This window comes from Numida meleagris, chromosome 4 (assembly GCF_002078875.1).
Source record: "Numida meleagris isolate 19003 breed g44 Domestic line chromosome 4, NumMel1.0, whole genome shotgun sequence".
Taxonomy (NCBI): Eukaryota; Metazoa; Chordata; class Aves; order Galliformes; family Numididae; genus Numida; species Numida meleagris.
This window is the reverse complement of record NC_034412.1, coordinates 85,768,952-85,793,581: the sequence shown is the minus strand read 5'-3', so window position 1 is coordinate 85,793,581 and position 24,630 is coordinate 85,768,952. Positions and strand designations below refer to the sequence as shown.

General features: G+C 40.1%; 2 protein-coding genes across 5 annotated transcripts in view; one reads left to right on the top strand and one right to left on the bottom strand.

The window, feature by feature from the left end:
* The window catches only part of EVC (EvC ciliary complex subunit 1), a 54,696-nt gene extending 39,325 nt beyond the window's left edge, over positions 1-15,371 (bottom strand). For both annotated transcript variants that reach the window (XM_021393984.1, XM_021393983.1), the window contains exons 1-8: positions 15,171-15,371; positions 11,897-12,007; positions 9,083-9,166; positions 8,316-8,548; positions 7,246-7,330; positions 5,850-5,948; positions 3,498-3,635; positions 1,497-1,655 (exon numbers count right to left, since the gene is read on the bottom strand). In XM_021393984.1, the coding sequence (XP_021249659.1) occupies positions 1,497-1,655; positions 3,498-3,635; positions 5,850-5,948; positions 7,246-7,330; positions 8,316-8,548; positions 9,083-9,166; positions 11,897-12,007; positions 15,171-15,344 (1,083 nt within the window). In that variant the 5' untranslated portion in view covers positions 15,345-15,371. The remainder of the gene's footprint in view (positions 1-1,496; positions 1,656-3,497; positions 3,636-5,849; positions 5,949-7,245; positions 7,331-8,315; positions 8,549-9,082; positions 9,167-11,896; positions 12,008-15,170) is intronic.
* The window catches only part of EVC2 (EvC ciliary complex subunit 2), a 67,739-nt gene continuing 58,511 nt past the window's right edge, over positions 15,403-24,630 (top strand). For all 3 annotated transcript variants that reach the window (XM_021393981.1, XM_021393980.1, XM_021393982.1), the window contains exons 1-2: positions 15,403-15,692; positions 18,534-18,588. In XM_021393981.1, the coding sequence (XP_021249656.1) occupies positions 15,435-15,692; positions 18,534-18,588 (313 nt within the window). In that variant the 5' untranslated portion in view covers positions 15,403-15,434. The remainder of the gene's footprint in view (positions 15,693-18,533; positions 18,589-24,630) is intronic.

Sequence of the window (24,630 nt, the reverse complement as noted above, 5' to 3'; positions counted from 1 at the left end):
ATGCCCGCCCTTTAATTGAATCATGCAATTCCAAACAACACAGAAAACTCAAGAGGCTTCTCAAGGCTATATGGATAATAACCTTGAGGTACTTAAATAGTTCCAAAAATCCTGACCTATTTAGGATAGCAGTGGGTTTTACTGCGTGTTCACTTGAAAGAGCAAATATAAAATTATTGGTGTGCACACTAACTGCAGCTGTCAAGATTATTTTTTTTTCCTTCATTAATGTAATCTTGCAGAACAAATTCAAATACTCAAGGGGTGAAGATGCACAGAAGGGCAACATGGGAGTCCTGGACCTTTCTTCAAGATACTGTATGGCACACCACTATCTGCCTCCATTTTGAATGAGGGACGCATATCTGATTTTGACACTGCTAGGATTTCATCAAGCGTGTGGTCAGCTAGAGTTCAGTAAAAACATTTTTAAAAAAATTCGCTGCCTAATAGTTTCCATCACACTGTTAAAGTAGAAACCAGGATTACAGTAAGGAGCAAGACCTCTTGAGTGAAGCAGTAACTGCTTTAGACAATGATGAAAGATTGGAAAAAATGTGACAACTACTCCAGTTATTGGAGATTGTGACTTTTGCAAATAGATGCAAGCATAATGGTAGTAGCTTCAGGTATTAATGTTTTCTCTATCATGTATCCAAGCACCTCATTTGAAGACTGCCCATTCAAAGGAACTGCTCTACTGTACAGTAGCACAGTGTGGGTCAAATGTGATCAGCTGCCAAAATTATCTTCAGACATGGTCAGATTGGTTTACTTGGCTGTTCCACTGCAAAATAAACAAGCTAATAACTTCTATATATCTTTACTAGTAAGCAAAATAAAGCTAGTTATCCATTTTTCCTCCAAATTACTAAAAAATGCAGTGGGATAAATTCTGATTGTACTGTTAATCTATAAATTCCAAGCAACCATTTCAGTATCTCCTGTACAAAGTAAAGCAAATATCTGACAGAGATCTGTTAGATTTAAAAGCAAAGCACTGATGCACTTTTAAGCTTATTTTTCCTCCTTAACATTTCATAGGGATGTGGTCTTAAGGGTTTTCAAGTATAGTTAAGGTCACTAGACACATAAAATCACTCCCAAATGACAGTCTTAATCTAAATTAGGATCTCTCAAAGTAGAATAAGCATTTTGAAAGGAAGAAGCCTTAATGTCCAGAGTAATGACTCTCCCTCATCATAGTGCTCTTGTTCCTTGCTTGCTGGCTGCATTCATATCGTGCACATCACTTTTTCTTAACATGACTGCCTAAACTGTATTTTGAGAACTAAGACTGAAGTGAAGAGGGTTCATCTTCTCCTGTGCTGTGCAACAGGAACTGAGCTCTTAGCAATGAAGCTGAAAGACATACAACTGGAGTAACCAGTCTTCAGCATTCTTAAGATAGGACTGACAGACTTGTACATTTGTATTGTGCTTTGTGTTTAGGCTGACAAAATATATCTCGAATTTTTCTTCTTTTTGTACTTTACCATTGCCTGCAAATCCTGAGATTCATTTAATAAGCCTTCTACTGCAATCATCCTCTCAGTCAGATCCATCGTTATCTTTGCTGCTTCGACACTTGAGCATTTTGATTGGTCCAAAAAAACCTGCTGGGCTTTGTCAGTCTGCTTCCAGAAAGCTTCCATCTGTTGAATGTGAATCAAATAACAATCCATTTTTCCCTCATTAATAATCTAGTATTATCTTACACTGAGAGACACGAGTCTACTTTGAGATACAAGTCATTGAAACTACAGACTGCTTTCAGTACTAATCATAGCATAACACTATATTCTGAGACTAGTTGCTGAATTATGATTTATGTGTTGATGGCATATAACCAGTATATGGTATGTTTGGACAATCCTGACTATTCTGAATAGGAGTCATTCTGTGCAATTCTCAAAGAGTTTAGTTCCCTACCTACTGCATCTACTGAAGCCCACTGTGGTGTTAGTGTTAATGGGAAAAGTAGAAAGGACAACAAACTTTTTTTCTTCTGGGAAGTTTCTTTATCTGTAGCAATAGGCATTCCAGTCAAATATCACTTCTGCTGAAAAACTAAAAATGTTCATTTTTCATAGACACACACTACATAACCACTCTAACTATGCTGGAATTAAGCACTTTATGCAGTATTGGCACAGAGCATGTGCCCATTCTAATATATTATCCTAAAGGTAATTTCTAGCTTTAGGCTCTGATCCCACAAACACGTCTGACTGTGCCCAACTGTGAATATTCTGTCGTCTCCAGTGGGAGCTAGTATGCATTAAAGATAAGAAAAAGTATTCATCACCAAGATTTATGTTAAAGATCCGTGAGTTTTGCAGTTATGGCCAAGAAAACCTTTCTACTACTGGGCAAAGAGTGGATTAGTTCAGAGTTCTGATCTGCATAGAGGAAATCATTTTAAATATGGATGAAAAGCTTCTGCCAGCACAAGAGTGGCAGACCCACAGAAGGGGATGACTGCCATCAGTGAATAACTGCCTCATGTTGCTTGGCGAGGCTGCCATGGAGTTTTTATGTGACTAACTCTCAATTTTAAATAATGAACTTCACAAGGAATAAAATTAAATTGCAAAAGAAACTTCACACAGGTCTACCATTGTTACAAGGACTTCCACTACAAATCAAAAGAAAACTGAGAAAATTACTAGTGAAGCACTTAATCATCAGCACTAAAAACGTTAACTCCTCTGCAATAAGAGCCCAAGACTGAAATAACGGACTGTTTAGTTCAGGGCTAACGTGCCATGGTCCATCAGTGCAGGCAGCCCACACAGCCATCAGTCTGACTTGTCACTCTCATCTTTTATCAACAGTAGATTTGTTAAACCTCAGAAAAAGGATCAGGAAGTAGACTATCTTTCAGATTATCTACTTTACTGGAAAGTAATATGCTGAACACTTTTAACCTCCAGTTTTTTAGAAAGCAAGCTAGTCTGGATACAGTGGCACTACTGAAGAGGAAGGAAAAATCACTTAACATTCAAATACCTATAATCAGACAATTTTTCTACATAAAACGTGTAGATTTATCGTAATGTGCAAAACTGCTGAAGTAAAACGCTCTGCTAAAGCAAATACGCAAAGCGTACTGAAAGATCATACTGCAATTACTTAGTGATTATTTCTGCCGAAAAAAATGTTCTTATTAGTCTTCTAGTTATGTGGTATTGAAGAAAACAAGGTATTTTGATAAAATTCCTAAAAGTCAGACTATACCTAGGCTTGAAATAGATCTTACCATCTGACAAGCAATAGACACTTCTCATATCTAAAGTAGCGTGATGAAACTGTGCATATAAAAGCATCGGCTATCAAAGGGAGTTAGAAATACTCCGCTGGAGCAGTATAAAAGTGCTTTCATGAACCTCCTAAATACTGTGACTAGGCAACACAACAGTTAATTTAAAAAAGCATTCCTCTTCAAAAGAAAAGCATTAGAATAACATTCTAGGAGACAAAAATTAAGAAGTTACATTATCTATTATGTGCTCAGAATATTCCCTTTCTTTCCTTTCCAAGTCTTCTACAGTCTGGTACTCTGAATTATGGGCTCCCGACATCTCAGCATTCTGGAGTCTAGAATCAAGTTGCTTCTGTAATTCTTCAAAATCCTGGAAAGAAAAAGTTAGGTGATTTGTTAATCAGAAAGAAGTACATTATTTCTAATTTCAAGGGTGAATTGGTTTGCCAGTTCTTGCATATGACAGAGGAAACTGAAAAATAAAAAGTTTGAAAAGCTGTTTCTCAGCAATGTGCTTCCTTGCGAAAGGAGAGAAAAAGTATCTGGCAGCTCTGAATGAAACTTAGTACAAACACATCTCTATTAGCACGTGAGTACTATTGTCCATCTCTGCCAAACTCAAGTTTTGGAAGACACTTGTCCATGAGTTTTTGTGCGTTCTGCATCTAACCACAAACGTTATTAACATGTCCCCACCTTAAATGGCAGCTGTGAGCATACATGCTGTGTTTGAGTACAGATACATAGCCAGATGCAGTGTTTCCTGCAGAGTGCTAACTGGTAGGGATGAACACACTTGTAACATCCATAAGGAACAAATTACAGCCCACATAATTATCTGGGTTTCCAAATTCTTCACTATTGAAACTAGGATGATTTTTTCCAACAGCTAATAATATTAACAAGTACTAGTCTTCTGCCCTTACTTATAGCTTGGCATTGCAATGGATGATATATTAGTTGCTTAAATATTCCTTATGTAAACTTATTTTTTTTGTATCACACAATTTTGGGTGTCAAAGAATAAACTCAACACCTTATGCTTTACAGAAATGTAACCAGATTTTGACAAGGTTCACAAACAAATTCATCAAAACCCCACAAATTTATCTTATGACGCAGAAATGAAAGAGGAAAATCCTGTCAAAATTAATCATAATATTCTCAATCTCACCAGTTCAGTATTACACACAATATTTTCCAATGCTGATGATTTTGCTTTGTACTGACTTATCTTTTATATGGTATTAATAATGAGCCTTTTCTGTTGTGTTATTACAACCTGAAGGTTGTCATGTTTCCATGACCTTTCTGTCCAGAGTGACACTTAAACAACTGGACTACTCTAGTTATTACTATATCTAATAAACAAAATTTAATCTTTTTCTTTTGGTAGCTCAGCTACGTGTGTGACAACACCCACGCTGTTAAGCATCATCCAAGGTTAGGTTACCCTGGGAAATACAACTCATCTATTTTATATTTTTTTTGTAATTTGAAGTCTTTAATTGAAATCCATCAGAAAGAGGGGTTTACACACCAAATCTCACTTTCCATTCAGTAACTACAATTAACTAATAATATTAAACCTAAGGATTTAAAGACAAGTGATTTGAAGGCAAAAGACATTCCACTATAACTGACATAAGCATTCTGTTCATTGAGTAAAACTATAGAGATTCCTGTCATCGATTCACAAATCATGGGACTGCAGAAACAAAATAAATTTTAACAACTAGCTTTCAGCTAGCAAGCTGACAGATTTGACTCTAATGCTTAAATGTGAAGTTTCATGGGTATATAAGGAAAAAAAAATAACAGTTACTGTGAGAACAATTGAATACTGGCCTAAGCTGCCTCGAGAAATGGTAGTCTTCAATGTGAAAAACATCAGACCTGGTTTGACAGGACATTGGAGGCCCTGCTTTCTACAGAAGACTGAAGCAGATGATCTTCACAGATGCCTTCCAACGCAGACTTTTCTGTGATGCTATTGTGGAAAACAGAATGAGGAAGCAGTAGATTTCCTATTTTGTTTAATTTTGTAAAGCCTTTTTTAGTAAAAAATAGAGAATCCAACTGAGATACATGCTGACTGCAAAAGTATGTCTTCTAGCACAGAAGTGAAACGTGGATTTTGATGAAGGACATAGAGGAAAGTAATTGTATTTTCCCTTGATGGGAACCTTGAGTTTTCTTGTAATACTTTGAGTGATAGAACAGTAGGGAATAATGATACATGGGACCTGACAAAGACCTGATAATTAGAAATTAGTAAATTTGAGAGACTAAGGTTCAGAATGTTCTGTTTACTTGGGTAGATTCAACTACAAAATACTTCCATTCTTAACAGATTAAAAACATCACTGTCCTGATCTCCTCAGATAAGAACCAAGAGGAAATGAGGACAAGGTAATGGAGAGAATCAAGTAACAAGACAGTTTTTGTACTTATTAAATGGATTACAAATGTCATCGCTGTTTAAAAATATAGGGGAGATAGCCTGCTGTGGAAGCCCCCACCAATTGGTGGGATTAAATCCTACTTTCTGTTGTCTGAAATATCAACCAACAAAAACACTTACATTTTTCAGAATTAAAAAAATCTTCTTGAACAAATCATCAGTAATCTTCTTCTTATGATTGAAGTCTGTGAGGTATATTTTGAGAATCTGAATGAATATCTATTTAAAAGGAAAGGAAAATTGATAGTACTGAATAAAATCAATAGAATTTATCACATTTAAAACATTTAAAAACATTTAAAGAGGACTTGTTTCCTTTTCCTAGACTTAATCTAAGAAAGATCAACTCAGAAGTCAGAGAAATGAGTGGAAAATGAATAAACCATTCCCCATACTCATAACTTCTTTTTGGCTTGATTCCCTGCTAGCAAAAACACAAAGCTATTAAAAGCTCCAGCTGAAGGTCAAAGTCACCATCCTCTTGTGGTTATTTTTGGTTGGCCACAAAGTGAGTTAAATTTTCTCAGTGTTTCTGCAGTTACATCACTGTGTTTTACTTTACCTTCTTTTACAAATTGATGATTAACTTTGGGATCAAGTTTAACATTCCCTGGTCAAATTAAACTTCATTCTGGAAGCTAATCTCAAGTTCCCTTTCTCATCTACTTACAGGGGAATCAAATCCATCAGAAGAGAAATTGCTTTCCATTACTTTCATGCTTCCTCTTTTGGGTTAGGGAGAAACTTGTCCAGAAAATCTCATTCCTTGAAACATTCCTAGTGCATTTACCAAATTGTATCGCAAATGACAAGTCTGTACAAACTTAAGAGAGCAGGAAGGAAGGTGAGGAGAAAGCTATATGCTTTAGGTCCAGATTTATATTACCTCTGCTATAACTCAGTAATGGAAATTATTCTGTACTTGATCACAACCATGCACCATAATTATCTGGACCAAGTATTCTGTGGCTTTGTGTAAATCTTTTTTTTTCTTGTCTTGTCAGCTTTGAATGCTGTACCTTGATGTAGGTAGTCATCTTTGGTTGAAATGGGTGTCTTAGTTCGTTAGTCCTATCAAATCAGGATATTCTACTTATCACAAAAGTACTGACTCAGCTGAATTGAATTTTCAACTTTATTCAAATAATTTAGAGTCCCTGGAGCTGCAATGCATAAGAACTGTCCTTTAAACATAAACTTATCTATTAAACATACATTTTTTTTTCTCTTTTTATGAACCCCAACTGCTATATCTTATTCACTGGAGTGAAATTTAAAATTATGTTATTCAGTCTGACCTCCTGTATTTCACAGCCCAATAGGTATTATTATATTTTGCTCCTTTGTGAAGATCATATACATGCAGAACAGAGAGGAAAAAATAAAAAGAATACTGCAAAGGTAAAACTCTGCTACACAACTTCTCATCTAGCCCGTGGTTCGCGTTTATTTCCTAAACTGATATTCAGTTAATGGTTTCAAATCAAATAACTCTAAATGAGACATGAGTACCTACCACATGTTCTTCCTTTCTAAGCTCAGTATCAAGAAGCATGAGATCTTTTAAAAGAAGACTGCAAAGGCAGAGCTTAACATCAAAACTAGAACAAAGATTAAAAGAATTGTTAAAACCAATCTAAACACAGGTCACAGAAAAAAGCAGCACCATATAATAGTTTCATTTAATTGCCAAATTCTCCATTGTCCCTAGAATAGGAATAGGATCACTTCATTTCTACAGCACCTTTTAATTCAGATAAAATATCTCTACATAGAAGTAAGCAAATCAAAATAGTCCTTCATCAAAGTTGGAGATGCAGTTCTCTTTACTCGCCTTGCCTTTTTCTATAGGGATGAATGGCTACAAGAAAGGGAAAACAAAGCTTTTAATTAAAACTGCTGAAATGAGTGGATATTTAGAAAATACTTTTCATTGTTAGTATCTTCCTCAAACCTCGCAGTGACATACATATGATTTTCTTTATTTTTGCTAATGAGAATACAAACATATTTATTCATCTAGGAATACCTCACTTGCTTTGTGTAGCTGAAAGAAAAATAGAGTTGATAGTCCATTTGGATTAGCTCTACTTGCTCATCACTTGTGCATCTGACAAGTGTACAGTCTCCCTTCAACACAGTGTGAACAGTTCCTATTAAAACAAGGAGAATGGGCCGTTGTCATTTGCTGTTCTCAAGACACCAACTGTGTTACTTGAAGATGTACAGTGCAGAAGGCTCCATTCCCCTGCTCAGCAACAACCCACTGCATGAGTGAACAGAGTATATGAGCCAAAGGGGTCTCCTAGTATTAACAGTGATAATACCTTTCACAAGACTGCATTTCTGAAGTTCTGATTCCCAGAATTTCATAAGCAATAAACTGATTTTCAGTGTACAGTATGATGCATTTTTCTAGTCTCTCCAACCACTGTTTTTAGAGTTATAAGCATATAACTCTGTCTTGTGGTAAACGTATGCATTCAAGCCCAGTCTTTCATTTATGCCAGACCCTTACTGGTTGTTCTGAAAACTGCTACAGCACACAAGGAAACAATCAGACACAAGGGCTGGTTTACCGCTTACCTCTCACACGTGAGCACTTCAGGGAAACAGGTTACCTTGAAGAAGGCTCGATCCTGAAATCTGTCATCACTTGTTGTGGAATGTATTGTTGTGGAGGAACTACAGTCCTCCTTGTCTCCCTGGCTAAGGGATTCCAGGCTGCCTGACGTAGATGCCTCTGTTACCTGATTAGGCAGAACTGCCTGCTTTGGATTCTCATGCAAAGATGGATTGGATGAGCCATCTGCCAAAGGCTACAGTAAAAAAAAATGTACAAGGTTAATTAATACAATACAATCTGGAGATAAACATCTCATCAATTTGCAGTGTTTGCTTTCAAGCAAAAAATTAAACAACATACGCAGCAAAAGTGTTCCCACGTAAATTAATGTTTATCATCCTGACAGGTCTTTGCGTTGCCTGGAAAAGTACTCATCTGATGAGGTTATCTGCTTTGAGTCATTCTTCTTTAGTGACGGGCAGATCTTTGTGTGCTTTTTTTCTTACATCTCCTTGGGCAGATACAACTTCCATTAGTGTTAATGGGAAGAAAAGGTTCCTTGACTGCAGTGAAAATTGACTGGACACAACCTAACGCACTGCAAGTTTCAGGGGGAGATGAAAGCAGCTGATGCCTTACAAAACAATTCCTGAGTCAGTGGACTATAAACAAACAAAGATCCCTTTGAAACAGGTTGGCATTAAATTTTCTTCTGGTACTTGACTGCAATTTACTTTGACTCAGAATGACTGCCATTAATATTTACAAGTAGAATCTAAAGCCTTACCCTAAATTTCTGATTGATAGGATAGATGACTTTTGCCTTCAATGCAAATGCTGTAACATTGCTGTTCAGAGGAGACTCATTTTCCTGTATGGAAAAGAAGAAAAAGCAATTAAGGTTTGAGAATGACAGTGGACCTGACATTTGTTCACTGTAAGTATTGCGTGCCCCTTTTTGGTTATGTAACTTAAAAATTCCAATTGATAACTGTTTATTGACTATTTCAACTTTGGTGTGAAAAGTCTTCTCCTAGGACTCATTCAGGTCAGGGTATGAATCCCAGAAAACTCAACTCTGTTATCATCCCTGCTCCAAAATATTTTTATGCCTGCAAGGAAAAATGGGCAATAGATGGTATTCACAAGTTATTTTCATTTCCCTTCTTTTCTCTTTCAGCAGTAGCTACAGATTTTGCATAACAGACTGAAAAAATCTTAATAATAGAAAATACTGAAGGATAAGCTCCACGCATATCATCATGGCTATAAATTCCGTCTTTCAATTTAAATAAAGAAACATTAAATAAAACTAGTCTTTTTTTCAGGAAGAACTTTTATAGTACAATCCTTACCTATAATCTAGAGAAAACACCAATGTTCTTCCAGAGAACTTTTTATAGAAAATATATTCTTTTCATATACCTGCTATTTCATGTCGCCTGACTTTCTGCTCCTCCTCTTTTCCTATCCACTGCCTGGAACAATAGGATAATCAGCTTTGTTTTGTGAGATCATGCATGTCCAATTAAAAGGTTAGAGGTATGCAACAGACTGAATAGTTAAAGCCAAGCTTTAGGAGATTTCCTGCTCTAGCCTTTTTAGTGCTGGTGATTTTTGTTTGTGGCTTTTTTTTTCATATGAAATTAAAGAATCTGATTTGTTAAACCAATTTTCTTTACATAGATTTTTCTAGAACACATCAAAGCACTAATAAAATCTAAAAATAGAGGTAAGAAGAGAGGAGTAAACTACGTCATTTGTTAGACTCTTATCATTGAACCTTTTCATCTCTGTTTCGTTTATTTGCAGAAGCCATTTTTGGATTTACTGATAAAGTAAAAAGCAAGGGGGTCAGTATGTAAAACATTTTCTCATACTGAGTAGCCCCACTGCTATAGCATACATTCAGGAATAGAAGCTGACAGATTCATTGCTCTGAAATGGCTGGAGGCAAAGCAGCTTCAGTCCACAGCCATAAAGCTGTATCACAGTGTGCTGGAGCTAATACATTCTGCTTCTCAGCAGGCATGAGTAATATACAGTTATTATTAATACGGTAATTATGGTATTATTGCAGCGTGGAAGGTCTCAGAATGAAAATATCTGTTTTTCTGAAGGCTTTAACCTCACTAAAAACATTTCTCCATCTATGCTTCTCCCTGAACTGTCAATTTGATAGTAGTAAAAGCCAAAGCCTCAGGGAATTGGAACAAACGAATAGAAAAAAAACATGTAACTTTAGGAGTTCGGCAAATAAATGGCAGAAAGCCCTTTCAAATAACAAGGCTACTTCTTAAAGCGTCACAAATGAGTAACCTTGCCTGGGATATACACATAGTTGTGAAGGGTCACCTTTTAAAGGCTGTGATGCAATTTCAAAAAGAATGATAATATTCATAAATTTATATCATTGACAAGTTCTCTCACAGGATTTGCACTCCAAAAGAGAATCCAATCAATCCTCAATTGTTATGATGTACTTTAACTCAAAAAAAAAAAAAAAGACCGATGATGGCTTGTAAGTGTTCTTGATCGCAAAACTGAAATGAAGAGTAATTGCTTGCCAGGATTTAAACCAAGACTAAAATGTTAACAATAATGTCTATTTTCTCTCTGTCCTGGACTCACTGAAAGCTAAGCACCAGGCTCGCTGGATTTAACTGACAATTTCTGCATGTATTTAATTTATGCATAATAGCGTTAGCTGAACTGCACATTTCTTAAATATTTCTACCCATAACTTTTAACTTAACAAGAGTAGTCAGATCAGCTTTGGGTGAAAGGCAAACAGTTACATTGTAGGAATCATTCTCATGATTATTTTGAGATTACCACAAAAAAAAAATTGAGTGATTTGAAAATTTTACTGAGGGTTCATTAAATTTATACCTTCTCCCACTCTCTTTCCAAATAACTTTTCTATTTGTCCATGAATCCCAGGGCACCACACTGGTGTTCCACTAGTTGTGGTCATTTGACCTCTGCACCGTGTCTTCAGCTGGTAAGTGATGGGAGAGTTCCCTATATGAGAAAGGTGTTAAAGATACTGTTCTCTAATGTACTCAGTTTGGTTCATTTATTCTATCTCCTTCCACTGATCTACTCAATCCAACTCAGATCTATATCCATATATTAAAGAGGCACTAGAAAAAAGTATGTGTTCCAGATAAGACCCGATGAGGAAACTTTATCACTCTCAAATTTTCTCTAATAGGACTTCTCAAAGAAAGAATCAGTTTTGAACTATCAGGAGTGATTTCAGTACTTAAGTACTTCCTCTGTCAATAGCGTGAACATTTTCCACCAGGCAAAACTAAGGAAGCCGATGACCAAAGAGATCTCAGTATTTTGATGGAAATGTACAAGGACAGTTGCCCGGATTAAATGGGCATTAAATTCATAAGGGACATGAATGCCTGAAATGATTGCATTCCTAAGCAGCTATCACCACTCATTCTCCTTCCTGCAGTTTCTTTGAATGCTTTTTAAGGGCTCAAATCCAAGCCCACTACAATCAAGACAGTTTGGACATGGCCCTTAATGTGCTGATTAATACATCGAGCAAAACGGACATAAACCCCAAAGAACCCAGCTTTACCTCCAACACCATCTCCTCTTTCGATGTATAGGGTTCTGCTTTACTTTTTCGGAGTGGATGCTCTTTTTCGTCGCAGTTGAAACTTTCCAGAAGTCTCTGGGAATCATTTTCCTGAAATTCCGAGAGAAAACAGGTAAAATATAACTCTGAGATCATGCAGAATCACCTGAGGGTATCCAGGCTACTGTCACAGACCATTTATGTCTCCATTCTGAAAATGATTTCAGTATCAGCTGAAAACGATAATTTTGGAAAAATACAAACTGAAAACGAACAATAATTTTATATATGCAGGATGCATTCTTTTAAACTACTGAGCTTTATGAATTTGATTTGTCAGTCCAGAAGTAAAACTTCAACCCAAAAAGAGAATGTAAACGTGTCAAATCAATCCATCTGCTCTCAAAATGTCTTACTACTGACTATAGTGTCAAGCTCGGTCTTTGCTCAAATTCTTAGTTAAAACAAGTTAACTAAAATTGTTTGCAATTGTTTGCAATGAGTAGAATGTCCAATATTTTTGGACATCTGCTACGAGAAATACTTCCTAAATGAAGTTTTATGTCTGAGAAAGTTCCCGTCAAGAACAAGTAACCACCATAAAGTGTTCACCATCTTCCTTCCCCAAAAGCAACACATATCACTGGTCTTTTCTTTCTTAACGAATACACCCTCTGGTACGGACACAGACTGCAAAGGCACAAAGTACTCTAATGCACACGTGCTTCTCTGTGAGCTAGCACAGACTGAAGTAATAATACTGTCAGTCAATGCATCCAAACATAGCACTGGAAGGAGTTCTGTAGTGAAGGAGAAGATGGCAGCCACCCTACCCTGACTACTTTTTTCTTTTACTTTTCAGCTTTTCATTCCACTAACTGCTTTTTCATGTAGTCTAATGATACGGCTTCATCCACTATGCATGTAACTCTAATGGAAAATTTCTCCTTGAATTATTTGGTCACTTGGTGTACAAAGTAGTCAATTTTCTCAGTATATAGAGAACTGCCTAGGGTTTGAATAGATTTCATTCCTTATGATTTGCCTCTATCACCTTTCTGGAACATAGATGCTCAGGAATACAGACAGCGTTCTTGGGTCAGTCTACAAGATCTGGTGAACTGAAGACATTGTTTCCTAAGAATGTACTGTATAACAAAAGAACAGCTACAAGTCTACTTTAGTAGTCTTAGCACTATTTGCCCCAGACCAGTTCACAAAACTTAGGCTGAGTGACTGGGAGCTGTGAAATTAGCCAAGCTCAATTCACCACTGTGTATCTCACCACAGCCGTTCCAAAATAACAATTTGCTTTCCTCAACTTATTTCTCTAACTGCTCATTCTCACCCGCTATTCATTTACACTCCTTTATATGTCCATCAGCTTTAACAGTATTCATCAACTTTAACATCTTTAACACCTTTATATGTCCATCAACTTTAACAGTATTTGCAATTTTCCAGGATTCACTTCTTTTCTGCTAACATTTCTAAACTCGTGTCCTTACTCTCCATTTTTGTTCTTTTTTACATTTGTGACTCCTCCCAAAGAGTATCTACAAAAACAACTGAAGTGATACTAAGATTCCCTTCTGTGTCATTAAGAAGCTGAATAAAACTCAGTCTAACTGTAATTACTGTAATACTTCATCAAACTAATCTAGTATCATAATGAGACAAGCTCCAACCCAAAGAGCCCCTAGCAATGCCGTTAAGTATAATAGGAGAGTTTCATTGATAGAAATGCATTACTGTACACTATAGTGCCTGAAGCTACCATTGCAAAGGTTCTATAAAGCTTTCCCTGTATGCACAGATCCTCAGACTAATAAGGCACTGCTTGCATCCGAGTCCCACAGACGCGGGCTGAACATACAGAAGTGATTAACTGGGGCTGAGCGACAAATGCTGCTAGCTTACTGTGGGTCTCCAGGTGCTGCTCCCGCTGCAAGCTTAACTCACATGCTTGGGACATGCTTCTCCTGCTTTTATTCTGGATATAGAAGGCTGTACGATTATAATTACACAGTAGCTCCAGTGTAGTATTTCCTATATTATAGTAGTAACTATATAGTAACTATAACATCGTAAGAATACTACCATATTAAAAAAACAGTATAGTAAGAATACTGCATCCAGGAGGTTACACCACAGCATAGCTGAGGCAGACAGTGTGTGAAAGCAAAAGGTACAGCCTAAGGTTGCCCTGTTTGTGTTTGGGAAATCAGACTCTAGGGCACAATCTGACTGCCATGCAGCGTGTTCTGTATGCAGCAGTCTTTTGAAATAAACAACTTTTTTTGCAGCAGCAGCATTGATTTTAATGGTGTTTAAGCACCTCAATGCATTTAAAGATCTGGGCCAGAAAGAACTGACAGCCTCTATTCCCTATTGACGTAAGTGACAAAAAGGATAAAACTGTACAAGGCTATATTTGAGTTGGCAGTGAGGGTACAATAAAGATACCATCTATTATGGCAGGAAAAATGAGAAACTGAATCAGAGAGGCTTGCACTCACACAGGACGCATTGATCCAGTATTTGAAGTGAACCCATTGTTAGGCTAAAATACAGCTTCAAACAGAGCTTCAAATCTCCCACTTGAAAGCAGTTGGGAGCACAACGATTCACTCAGTGACGCTCAGCCCTAGCAGACGGATACACGAAGCAGGGCAGGTATGGCAGGAAAACGTGCAGTTAGGAAACAAGGCCAAATAGACCCTCTGGGTATTTCCCATGCCCACATGCATGTACCTCAGTGCGGATTAACTGCTGTGAGGGAGCATTAACGCTTCTGTGCTCTACATTTCCCTTCTTTGGACTGTTCCTCCTGTTGTAGGAGGAAGGATGTTAAATGAGTGTTTGTTTCCAAGGGCCTCACAAACAGAGTTCATCTCCCCGTGACAGACAAGCCGCAAGCAGCTAAAACAAGTCCAACGATACAGACCAGGATTTGGAACACATCTGCACCTAAAGCAGTGTATTTCTGGAGTCGTTTATGTCGATGTTTACATTAGTAAAGCAATGAAAACACGTTAAACAGAAGAGTGTCATGAATCACACGGCTCCCTAATCATCACTGAGTTCACAGTCAATCCGGAGTCACTCCAGGCCCGCACCCGGGCAACCCCAGCGCAGCGGAGAGCCGCTTTCCTCACGCTGTTCGGCGCAGGGCCAGGCCCAGCGGCGCCCCGCGGCCCGTCGCAAAGCCGCATTCACTACTCTTGTCCGTGAATCTCGGGCCGAACCCGCCCCCCGCCCGGCGGCCCAGTACCTCTCTCCGCCGGCGCGGCCCCAGAAGCGCGCAGCGGCAGAGCAGGGCGGCGGCGGCGGCCCCCAGCAGCAGCCCCAGCAGCACGGCTGGGGCCAGCAGGGCGGGCAGCACCCGCAGCGAGCGCGCCCAGAACTGCAGCCCCACCGCCCGCAGGCACTCCGGGACCGCCGCCATCGGGTCCGGCCTGACCCGATCCGGCCAAAGAGGAGGTCCCAGCCGCCCGTCCCCCCGCCCTTCTCCGCGGTGGGAGGAGACGGATGGCGGATGGATGCGAAGGCCGAGGCCCGGCCTGGATCGGGGCAGCGCTCGGAAGGGCTGCGCGGCGCTCCGCGGGCCGGCACGGTGCCGTGCGGGGCTGGGCGGCTGCTGGCCGGGCTGCTCGTGGTACCGCTCGTGGCACTGCTCGTGGCACTGCTGCCCTCCGCGCCCGCTCAGCCCCTCGGGGCGGCCGCCCGGCGCCCCACGCAGGGACACGGGGTGCCGGACCCGCCCCGGGGGCACTGCGGGAGGACGGCGGCTGGGGTAAGGCGGTATGCCCGCTCCCGGGGCTGGCGGAGGGTGCTCCCAGCAGACCCTGCGCTCACAGCTGCGGGCAGCGAGGTGCTGGGGCCGATGTGCCAGGCGGTTTGGCACAGCGGAGTAAGGCTGTAAGGTTCATAGGGTCGTCCCTTCTGCCTCAAGCCAGGAGGGCTCAGGGGACCGTGTGCTGCTAGGGCTCTGTCACAGGGCAGCCACCTGTCTTCCTGCTGTGAGGAACACAGACTGCACTTGGAAGGCCCGCAGGCCCACCACGGTGGGCTTACATGCAGCTGTGCTGGTTCCACGGGCAGGAGTAGCTCCCAGGAATGGCGTGGTGGGGTGCTGCAAATCCCACACGCTGACACCAGCTCTGTTTCTCTGTTCTTGAGTGGATGTGTTTGATTTTTATATTGAATAAGAGTGATTTTACCCACTGGTGTCAGCCTGCTATTAGGAACACCATTAGTGGTTTAAGATACGGCTTTTATTTTTCTCTCTAGGTAGTTGTTTAGCTGTCTGAAACTGCACCAGCGTAGTTCTTTGTGGTGAATACCAGTGAATGTGTTGTGGGGGATGGAGAGAGTCACAAGCTGTTAGCTATAGGCTGCCCAGGAAGGTGGTGGAGTACTGTTCCTGGAGGAGTTCAGGAAAAGGGTAGATGTCACACTGAGTGACGTGGGCTAGAGCGGTCACAGGCATGAGTCGATGGCTGGGCTAGATGATCTTATTAGTTCTGTGATTCTGTCTTGCGTTTTGATTACAAAAACTTTATAGGCAGGAAACAGCAGCAGTGGAAAATGAAGAAAACAAACCAACAAACCCAACCCTTATTTTTCACCCAGAAAGACAATGTAAAACGTAGGGAAATGCATCCTGGCAGTTTGGCTGCATTCAATTAATTACCTGTGAAGCATGATGGTAGCACCGTCCCATAGGGTTGGTGCTGGGCTCTGCTTGCTGATGTGGAGCTCCTCATGGTGCCCTCTGGTATTGTGGATGTTCTCTGCATTGACTGGAAGAAAAGAGATGAATATTCAGATTCAGTTTTCCAGAGCAGAGTATTGAGAAGAGCAGAATAAGGCAGAAAGAAAAACAAGGAGCAAGGAGTGTTGTGGTGCCATTCACAGTTGATGCAAATGGGCACAAAACCACCGTAGATTTAGTGCATGATCTGTTGTAAAACCACAGATGAATGAATGCCTGGAGTCTCTGGAAATCCTGAGTCATTTGTACACTAATTGCCTAGGCAGCAGGCTTAGCTAATGAGCTGCCTTTGCTGCACTCATTTATGCATGTTTAGACTGCTGTTTGTCTGCTTTTGTTACGGGTTTGTTTAAAAAGAAACTGTTGACATTTAATGTTCACTCCATATATTGCAAAAGAGTCATATTTAGGATTTGTATTTATGAACAGGATTTATGTTAACACTTAACAGACCATCCTCCTGTGTTCTTGTATTTTCATCAGTGATGAAAATAGTGTAATTACAGCCATTTACTGCACTGGTACACATTTTGTCAATGCAGACAAACTGTTCTAGAAATATCTGGCAAAGGTTTTTTGCTCTTTTAATGTTTTTGCTCTTTTAATGTTATTTCTATTGCTGTATGTCCGTATGCATATATGACAAATTCAAGTGTGTATATGTATGTATAAATCATCACCAGAAAAAAAAATTAAGATTCCTGATGGAGTTTTGTGTTCTTTTGGTGCTCTTGGATAGTCAAAAGTCAGGGTCATCTAGATTGTTTAACTAATGAAAAGAAATTAGTGCTGGAGTAAGAGATACAATAATTTAGTTATGCAGGAGGACCTGTACAGCTGGATGGTTGGAGATACACAGATAGTGCCCAGCGAAGAGCTCAGTGCCTGATGTGTCCCAGAGCTGCATCCCAGGGCTCAGAGAGCTGCATGTGCTTATTTTCTGCTTAAAAATGCTGAGATGTTTTGAGTTTTCTGAAATGGTGAGGGAAGGTGCCCAATCTGAAGTAAGAACTGTTTTCACAAAAGGTTAACAGACATTGCAGCTGTGGCAGTAATCAAGGTGATGAATTTCTCAAGCTGGTAAAGAATAAAATTGCCCCTTACTTGCTCTACTATAATAATGGTGTTGTTGTATGTCAGGACTAACACTACTTACACGCAGTGCTTGGGAGCATATAGAAACAGCAAGTGCAGGTCACACTGTTCAGCAAACTTGGAATAATCAGCTGGCTCTCATAACTGTATTTTCTCTCCCAGGGAACCATTTTTATTGAATGAGAGCTTGTTTGTGTGACTGCTCCATCTTGATCAAAACACTGGACATCATAAAGCATTAGTTTCTTTTATTGAAGTCTTAGAGCTGCCATTTCTGTAACAATCTCCATGGTCTGGGCACAGGAAGGAGTCTCATAAGCTACAGTTTTTAGCCTGTGGTCTCTTTAGATCTGTGAGGGCTTGTTTATTCAGTATGAACTGATTCCTGCTGCTCCTGCAATGAGATTTGCCTGTGTCCTCGGTTCTGCATTTGAAAACAAGAAGAATTATTGTTTAAGAACAAACTTGTACTTCATATCAAACGCTTCTGCTCTGCTGTTGTGCAGTCTCAGCCTCGTAATACTGAGTGTAAATACAACCAGAGTCCCAGGTGTGCTTACCCTTATGACGGTGCAGCAGCACTCATACTGCTTGACAAACCAGTGTTGTGTCTCTTGGACTAGTTAATTTTGGAAACTCAAGGCTTTATGGAATAGGATTCTAACTGTAAAGCATACATTAATCTTAAGAATTTAACTAAGCAATGTTCTACATGTAAGAAAACTTTTTTTTTTTAATACTTGCTCTCTTCTGTATTAACTTTAGGTTATTACAGGTGATCTGTGGCTTCAAAAAGAGATGAAATGTCTGGAAGTGACAGGTATGTACCTGTTTTCTCTCTTGTCAACCTGTGGGAATCTGAGCACTCCAAGGAGTTGTGTGTGCAGGTGGGCAGGGGACTGTATCTGTGCCCAGGTTTTTACTTGCACTCTGACTTGGGAGGAAGGGAAGAGAGAAGAAATGACGCAGTTTAGTTCTAGAGTAATCCCATCTGGGCTTTTACCTGAGGTGATGGCCCAACAGACCAAATCTGAGTGGTTCCCAGAGTAGCGTTGAGCTTTGCTCCATAATCTCAGTTTGCTGGAGGAGCTTGACCATCTGTACTTGGCTGTGGATGTATGCTGTTGGCATCTCTGTCCTGGCATGCAGCCCTCCAGAGGTGGAAGCACTTGTGGTGTCCTTTCTCTGTACCTGTCAGTGGGACATCTTCATCCTGGACCATGGGGGAAAGTTCTCTTGGAAGTTAGGCTCCCCAAGCAGTTCGTATGGAAAGGAGCCTCTGTGAGATGACCTTATTTCATACCTTACCCTGAATCATTTTAGGAGTCCTCTTTCCCTTTTAGTCATAAGGATGTATGGGAAGCGCCCTCTGATGACCAGCCTTGTGGAAAACCCATGTTACTTGAAGTTGATCAACAGCTTGTTGATTTTCAGAAGCTACCATTACTGCTGCACATTTGCTAACACTTGCAACAGCTACTCTTGAAGCTATATTTGAACTGTCTTTATGCTTAGAGTCTCTTGCTGCTTAAAGGAGCTGCATCTGAGGGTTGGCTGCCACAGACACTTTGTGTAGATTTGAACAAATTGTGTAGCTTCTCTGAGACTCTGGTCTTCATTTTCTTTCTCGGAGATAATAAATAGCATGCTACTTCTCAGAAGTGTAGTGGAGATAAGTTATGACATCTTCATACACTGCATTATTATGGACGCTGTAATGTCTGTAACAGACTCATCCTTCATGGCAGAGGATGTTGTTCCCCAAGAGATGATTCCACAAGATGCATTTGCCAAGAAATTACATGCACTGATGCAGTCATCTAGTGAGATGCCTCTAATTTCTTTGCCCTATGCTATGGCTCATTCAGGAATTAGTTTATTAATTTAAATAGGAAAGCAAATAATTCAGATTTTCTCAGGTTCCTTTTTTTTTTTTTTCCCCACCGTATTTATATGATGTAAGCTTTGCTGCTCACATCTTCCTTTCTTTTGAGTTAGAAATTAATAATGTATAATCCACCGAGAAGGGAATTGCATGTGGTTTTGTAGTTCAGAAGAACATTCTGGTACTAGACAAAGTGGAGTAATTGGAGGATTTAACTGATTTTTTAGTGTGTGTTATTTGCTGATTGTCTTCCGTTTCACTAGTAGGTAAATATACATGTTAAAAGAAGGGCTGCTACAAGCGCTGGATCATATGCCTGACTTAATAGCTGAGAATTGTCCTATGCTAGTAAGAATACATTTTTTTACATATTTAAAGCAAGTTCTAAGTGGTTTGCTTGATCAAGATACTAGAACGTTTATTTCTTACTGAAGAAGTTATTAGTTAAGGTAGTGAGATTGGAACTTCTGCATAAAACATTTGCCACTGAAAATGGCAGCATATTGAATTGAAACTGTGACAGCACACAGATTTCATAGTTTCTGGTTGAAGTTTTTTTCAAGTTTTTTTTCTGTTTAAGACGATAAAAAAGCAGACCCAAAATAACTCCGTGATTGGGGAACACAATGGATTTGTAGTATTATGTTAGAGCCTGGCTTAATTTAGCAAAACAAGCATGAAAATAGATCTGTTTTGTCTGGTTGGTGCCCATAATTTCTTTGACTTTGTAACAAGAAAAGCTAATGGCAGCATTCAAAACTGCAATATAGTAAATTACTACCTTTGCTTGTTCATTGTTGTGTGTAATTGAAAAGACTTTAAATTGGATCTGGTATCCTGGATGGTTTTCAGGACAGGGAATAATTGAGAACAACAACAAAAATAATACAGTAAACAAGTATATTTAACTCTTTCCCCACTGAAATAAAACAAAGTAATTTGAACCTTTACTGATGAGTTTAGAGGAAAAACAAATCAGACTGCAGATTTGGGACTTGAAATATGCAACCTGTGAGAGCTGAGAATTAGAATGACTTTTTTTAAATCAATTAATTTTTAAAAGTGAACTTGACATTTCACAAACTTGTCATAGCCTTCACATTACTACAGTATATTATCAGTTTAGGATTTGTTGTAAAGGTATGGGAGCCTTAAGAACATACTGGAATCTTTGCTAGAAACCTATACGAGACTGTTTAATTTCATGTCATCCTATTGAATTGCTGTGCCTTTATCTTAACTGCTACTAAGTACAAGAAAGGCACTGTAGTTTGTGGAAGTTATACCTAGCACGGACACTAATCTACACCCTTGACATATTGAGGATGCAGCCCTTTTAGTCCAGTGGCTCAGGCTTGTACCTTAACACTGAAGGTCCCCAAGCTAACGTCTTAGCAAAGGACTATAGGCTGATCATAAACAGAGGATCATTTCTTTTCTTAGATAGCCATTCTTCCATCTCCTGCTCATGTGAACGCAAACCCACCATCAGCACGGACTTCACTTGGTAGGGTAGGTGCATTTCGTACCACACTGGGTCCTCTCTGTATTTGACAGAGCAATTGTAATGAGAGATGATAGTGGGAGACCTCTCCTCTCTAAGTGAATTGTATGTGGCTTGACTGTGGCTGCTGAAATTCCAAAAGAGCAGATCACCACACAAAGCAGTAGTGCATAAAGCAGATGAGTTCACAAATGACTATGTAGGGGGAATAGCAAAGGAAATAGAACAGTGCTCTGTTGCTGTTCTGATCTGATTGTGCAGTTGAGACTGTTGCAATCAAGTGTGCGCTTGTCATTTTTTATTACTGAGGCACCGTGCATATGTGGGACTGAGTAAGTGCGATAGGAACGTGTGTTAAAATAGTATGCCAGACTTCCAGTGATTTCAGCTACATCAATATTTATTTTCATGTTTTCATTTGGCAATTCAATGCAAAGTCAAACTGCCAGCACTAGTAATTAAATAGGAATATGCAATTTTAGACAGGATTCTGTTATATCTGTTTGTATTTATACATACAAATGTATGTATAAATACAAACAGATATATATACAGAATATATATATATATATGTATGTATATATATATGTGGATCAGGCCCAGTCAGCATGGGTTTATGAATGGTAGATCCTGTTTGACAAACCTGATTTTGTTCTATGACAAGGTGACCTGCTTAGTGGATGAAGGTAAGGCTGTTGATGTGGTCCACCTGGACTTCAGTAAGGCCTTTGACACTGTCCCCCACAGCATCCTTGTGGAGAAGCTGGCTGCCCATGGTTTGGATGGGCATACGCTCTGCTGGGTGAAACACTGGCTGGATGGCTGGGTCCAGAGAGTTGTAGTCAATGGAGTTAAGTCCAGTTGGTGGCCAGTCACGAGCGGTGTCCCCCAGGGCTTGGTGCTGGGGCCTCTTCTATTCACATCTTTATCAATGATCTTGATGAGGGGATCAAGTGCACCCTCAGTAAGTTTGCAGACGACACCAAATTGGGAGGGCATGTTGATCTGCTGGAGGGTGGAAAGGCTTTACAGAGGGACCTGGATAGACTGGATGGATGGGCCAAGGTAAACCGTATGAGTTTCATACAGTGTCCTATACTTTGGTCACAGCAACCCCAGGCAACCCTACAGGCTTGGGGAGGAGTGGCTGGAAAGCTGCCTGACAGAAATGGACCTTGGCGTGCTGATGGACTGTTGGCTGAATGTGAGCCAGCAGTGTGCCCAGGTGGCCAAGAGGGCCAATGTCATCCTGGCTTGTATCAGGAATGGTGTGGTGAGCAGGACTAGGGAAGTAATCCTGCCCCTGTACTCAGCATTGGCGAGGCCCCACCTCAAGTACTGCGTTCAGTTTTGGGCGCCTCAGTAAAGAAAGGACATTGAGGTGCTGGAGCAGGTCCAAAGAAGGGCAGCAAGGCTTGTGAAGGGCTTGGTGAATATGCCCTACGAGGAATGACTAAAGGATCTGGGGCTGTCTAGCCTGGGGAAGAGGAGGCTGAGAGGAGACCTCATTGCTCTCTTCAAATACCTGAAAGGTGATTGCAGTGAGAGTGGGGTTGGTCTCTTCTCCCTGGTGACAGGTGACAGGACAAGGGGAAATGGCCTCAAGTTGCTCCAGGGGAGGTTTAGGTTGGATATCAGGAAAACCTTCTTTACAGAAAGGGTTGTTAAGCACTGGAACAGGCTCCCCAGGGAGGTGGTTGAGTCACCATCCCTGAATGTGTTTAAAAACCGTTTGGATGTGGTGCTCAGGGACATGAGCTAGTGGTGGATTGTTAGAGTTAGAGTAGTATGGTTAGGTTGTGGTTGGACGTGATGATCTTGAAGGTCTTTTCCAACCTGAGCAATTCTATGATTCTATGTTTTGGTTATGTAGGATTAAATAATTGGAAGATATTTAAATAACATGCTGTTGAAGTAAGCTAAAATATGTATTGACTTGATTATAGACTGTAAATGTGTGGAATGTTTAACTTACGTCATTAAGGAAAAGAAAGAAAATTTCATCTTAGAGATTATTTTCTCCCATCTCAGAAGAAAGTGAAACTACTGTCTGTCTTTGATGAATGTTTAATTTGGCATCTTTGGGGGTGTTTGCGAAGCCCTAGATGAAGCCTCCTGCTCTGCGACGATGCTCGCTGGGGGATGTTTTGGCCCCAGGCTCGGCACGTGGGGAGCTCCTGGCTGGGAGGTGCTCTGTCTGAGCAGCTTGACTGCATGTGGCTGGAACTGCTTCTCAGCTAGCAAAGTTTCCGTTTCAAAAATGACTGGCAATGGCTTCTGTTTAGAACCAGTGGAAGCGAACACTGTGCAGCTCAAATAATGGCTTTTTTGAAAACAGCCGGAAAAATGACAAAGATTAGAACGGTAAGAGAACAGAAGGAATAAAGAGAGTACAGAGTCAGTGTAACAATTGAGATGCATCTCTGAAGAGGCACTAACAATGGCGTGCTCTCATTTCTGATCTGCAGGGCATCAAAAAGAAATCTCGATGCTTGTTATTGAAAGGCCTCAGAAGTCAAGCAGTAGTATTTTCTAACCTCAGACAAATCTACTTGTAAAAAAGCAATTTCAGAGCAGAAATCTAGGACAGACTTGGAAGCCTCAGAGCATGTTATGCCTGTAACATCCTTTCTGAGGTGTTCAGTGTCTGGCTTTTCAAACAGTGCTCAGCTGTCTACAATCCATCAAGGACCTTCTCTATGAAGAAACAGTATGTGAATTGATAAATACAAATATGTTTTCTTGAGGTTAAGGTATTCAACGAATTCTGTAGAAAAGCAGTTATGTTCTTGCAGGTCAGCTGGACTGAGTGACAGTTAAGTATTTGTGGATCAGGAAAAGCATATTTTGTTTAACTGACATTTGATACTACAAAAAAATAATGAGATAGAGAAGTGTCGCTTTATTGGTAGGGGAAATCAGGGTGTTAGCAAACAGTGTGTGCTGTTAAACGTGAAGGGTGAGAAGAAAATGGTGGCTCATTGCTCTATAGACATGCGTCACACTGATTGTATCTGAGCAAAGTCTTCCCCTAAGTACTGGGAAGATGCAAGTGAATTTGCAGAAGTATCCTTGTAATTGTCATCAACGTCAAGGCTGCTTGATGTAATGTCAAGAACCTGCAAAATCCCTAGCCTCTCATTACCAATGATGGAGAAGCCAAATAATATGCCTGGAGCCTTATGCTGGGAGCTGTCCATGTTACTGAGGATTCTAAGTGATGACAAAGCACAACTTGGAAGCAGTCATCTGTGTAATTAATAATCCAGAGGTCTATTTAGAGGGACAGAAAATGATGTTAATTAAATTGGTTACTATGGACTTGGTACTGTCCAGAGGGAAGTATCAGGGTTTGCTGTCACATGAAAAGGGCAGTTGCAGTTGGATATGCTGATGGAGAGCTCTCATGCAGTAGTGCACAAGAACAGAAGGTATTTAATGAATCAGTTATTCCTCTTCTTGTCTGACCGCCT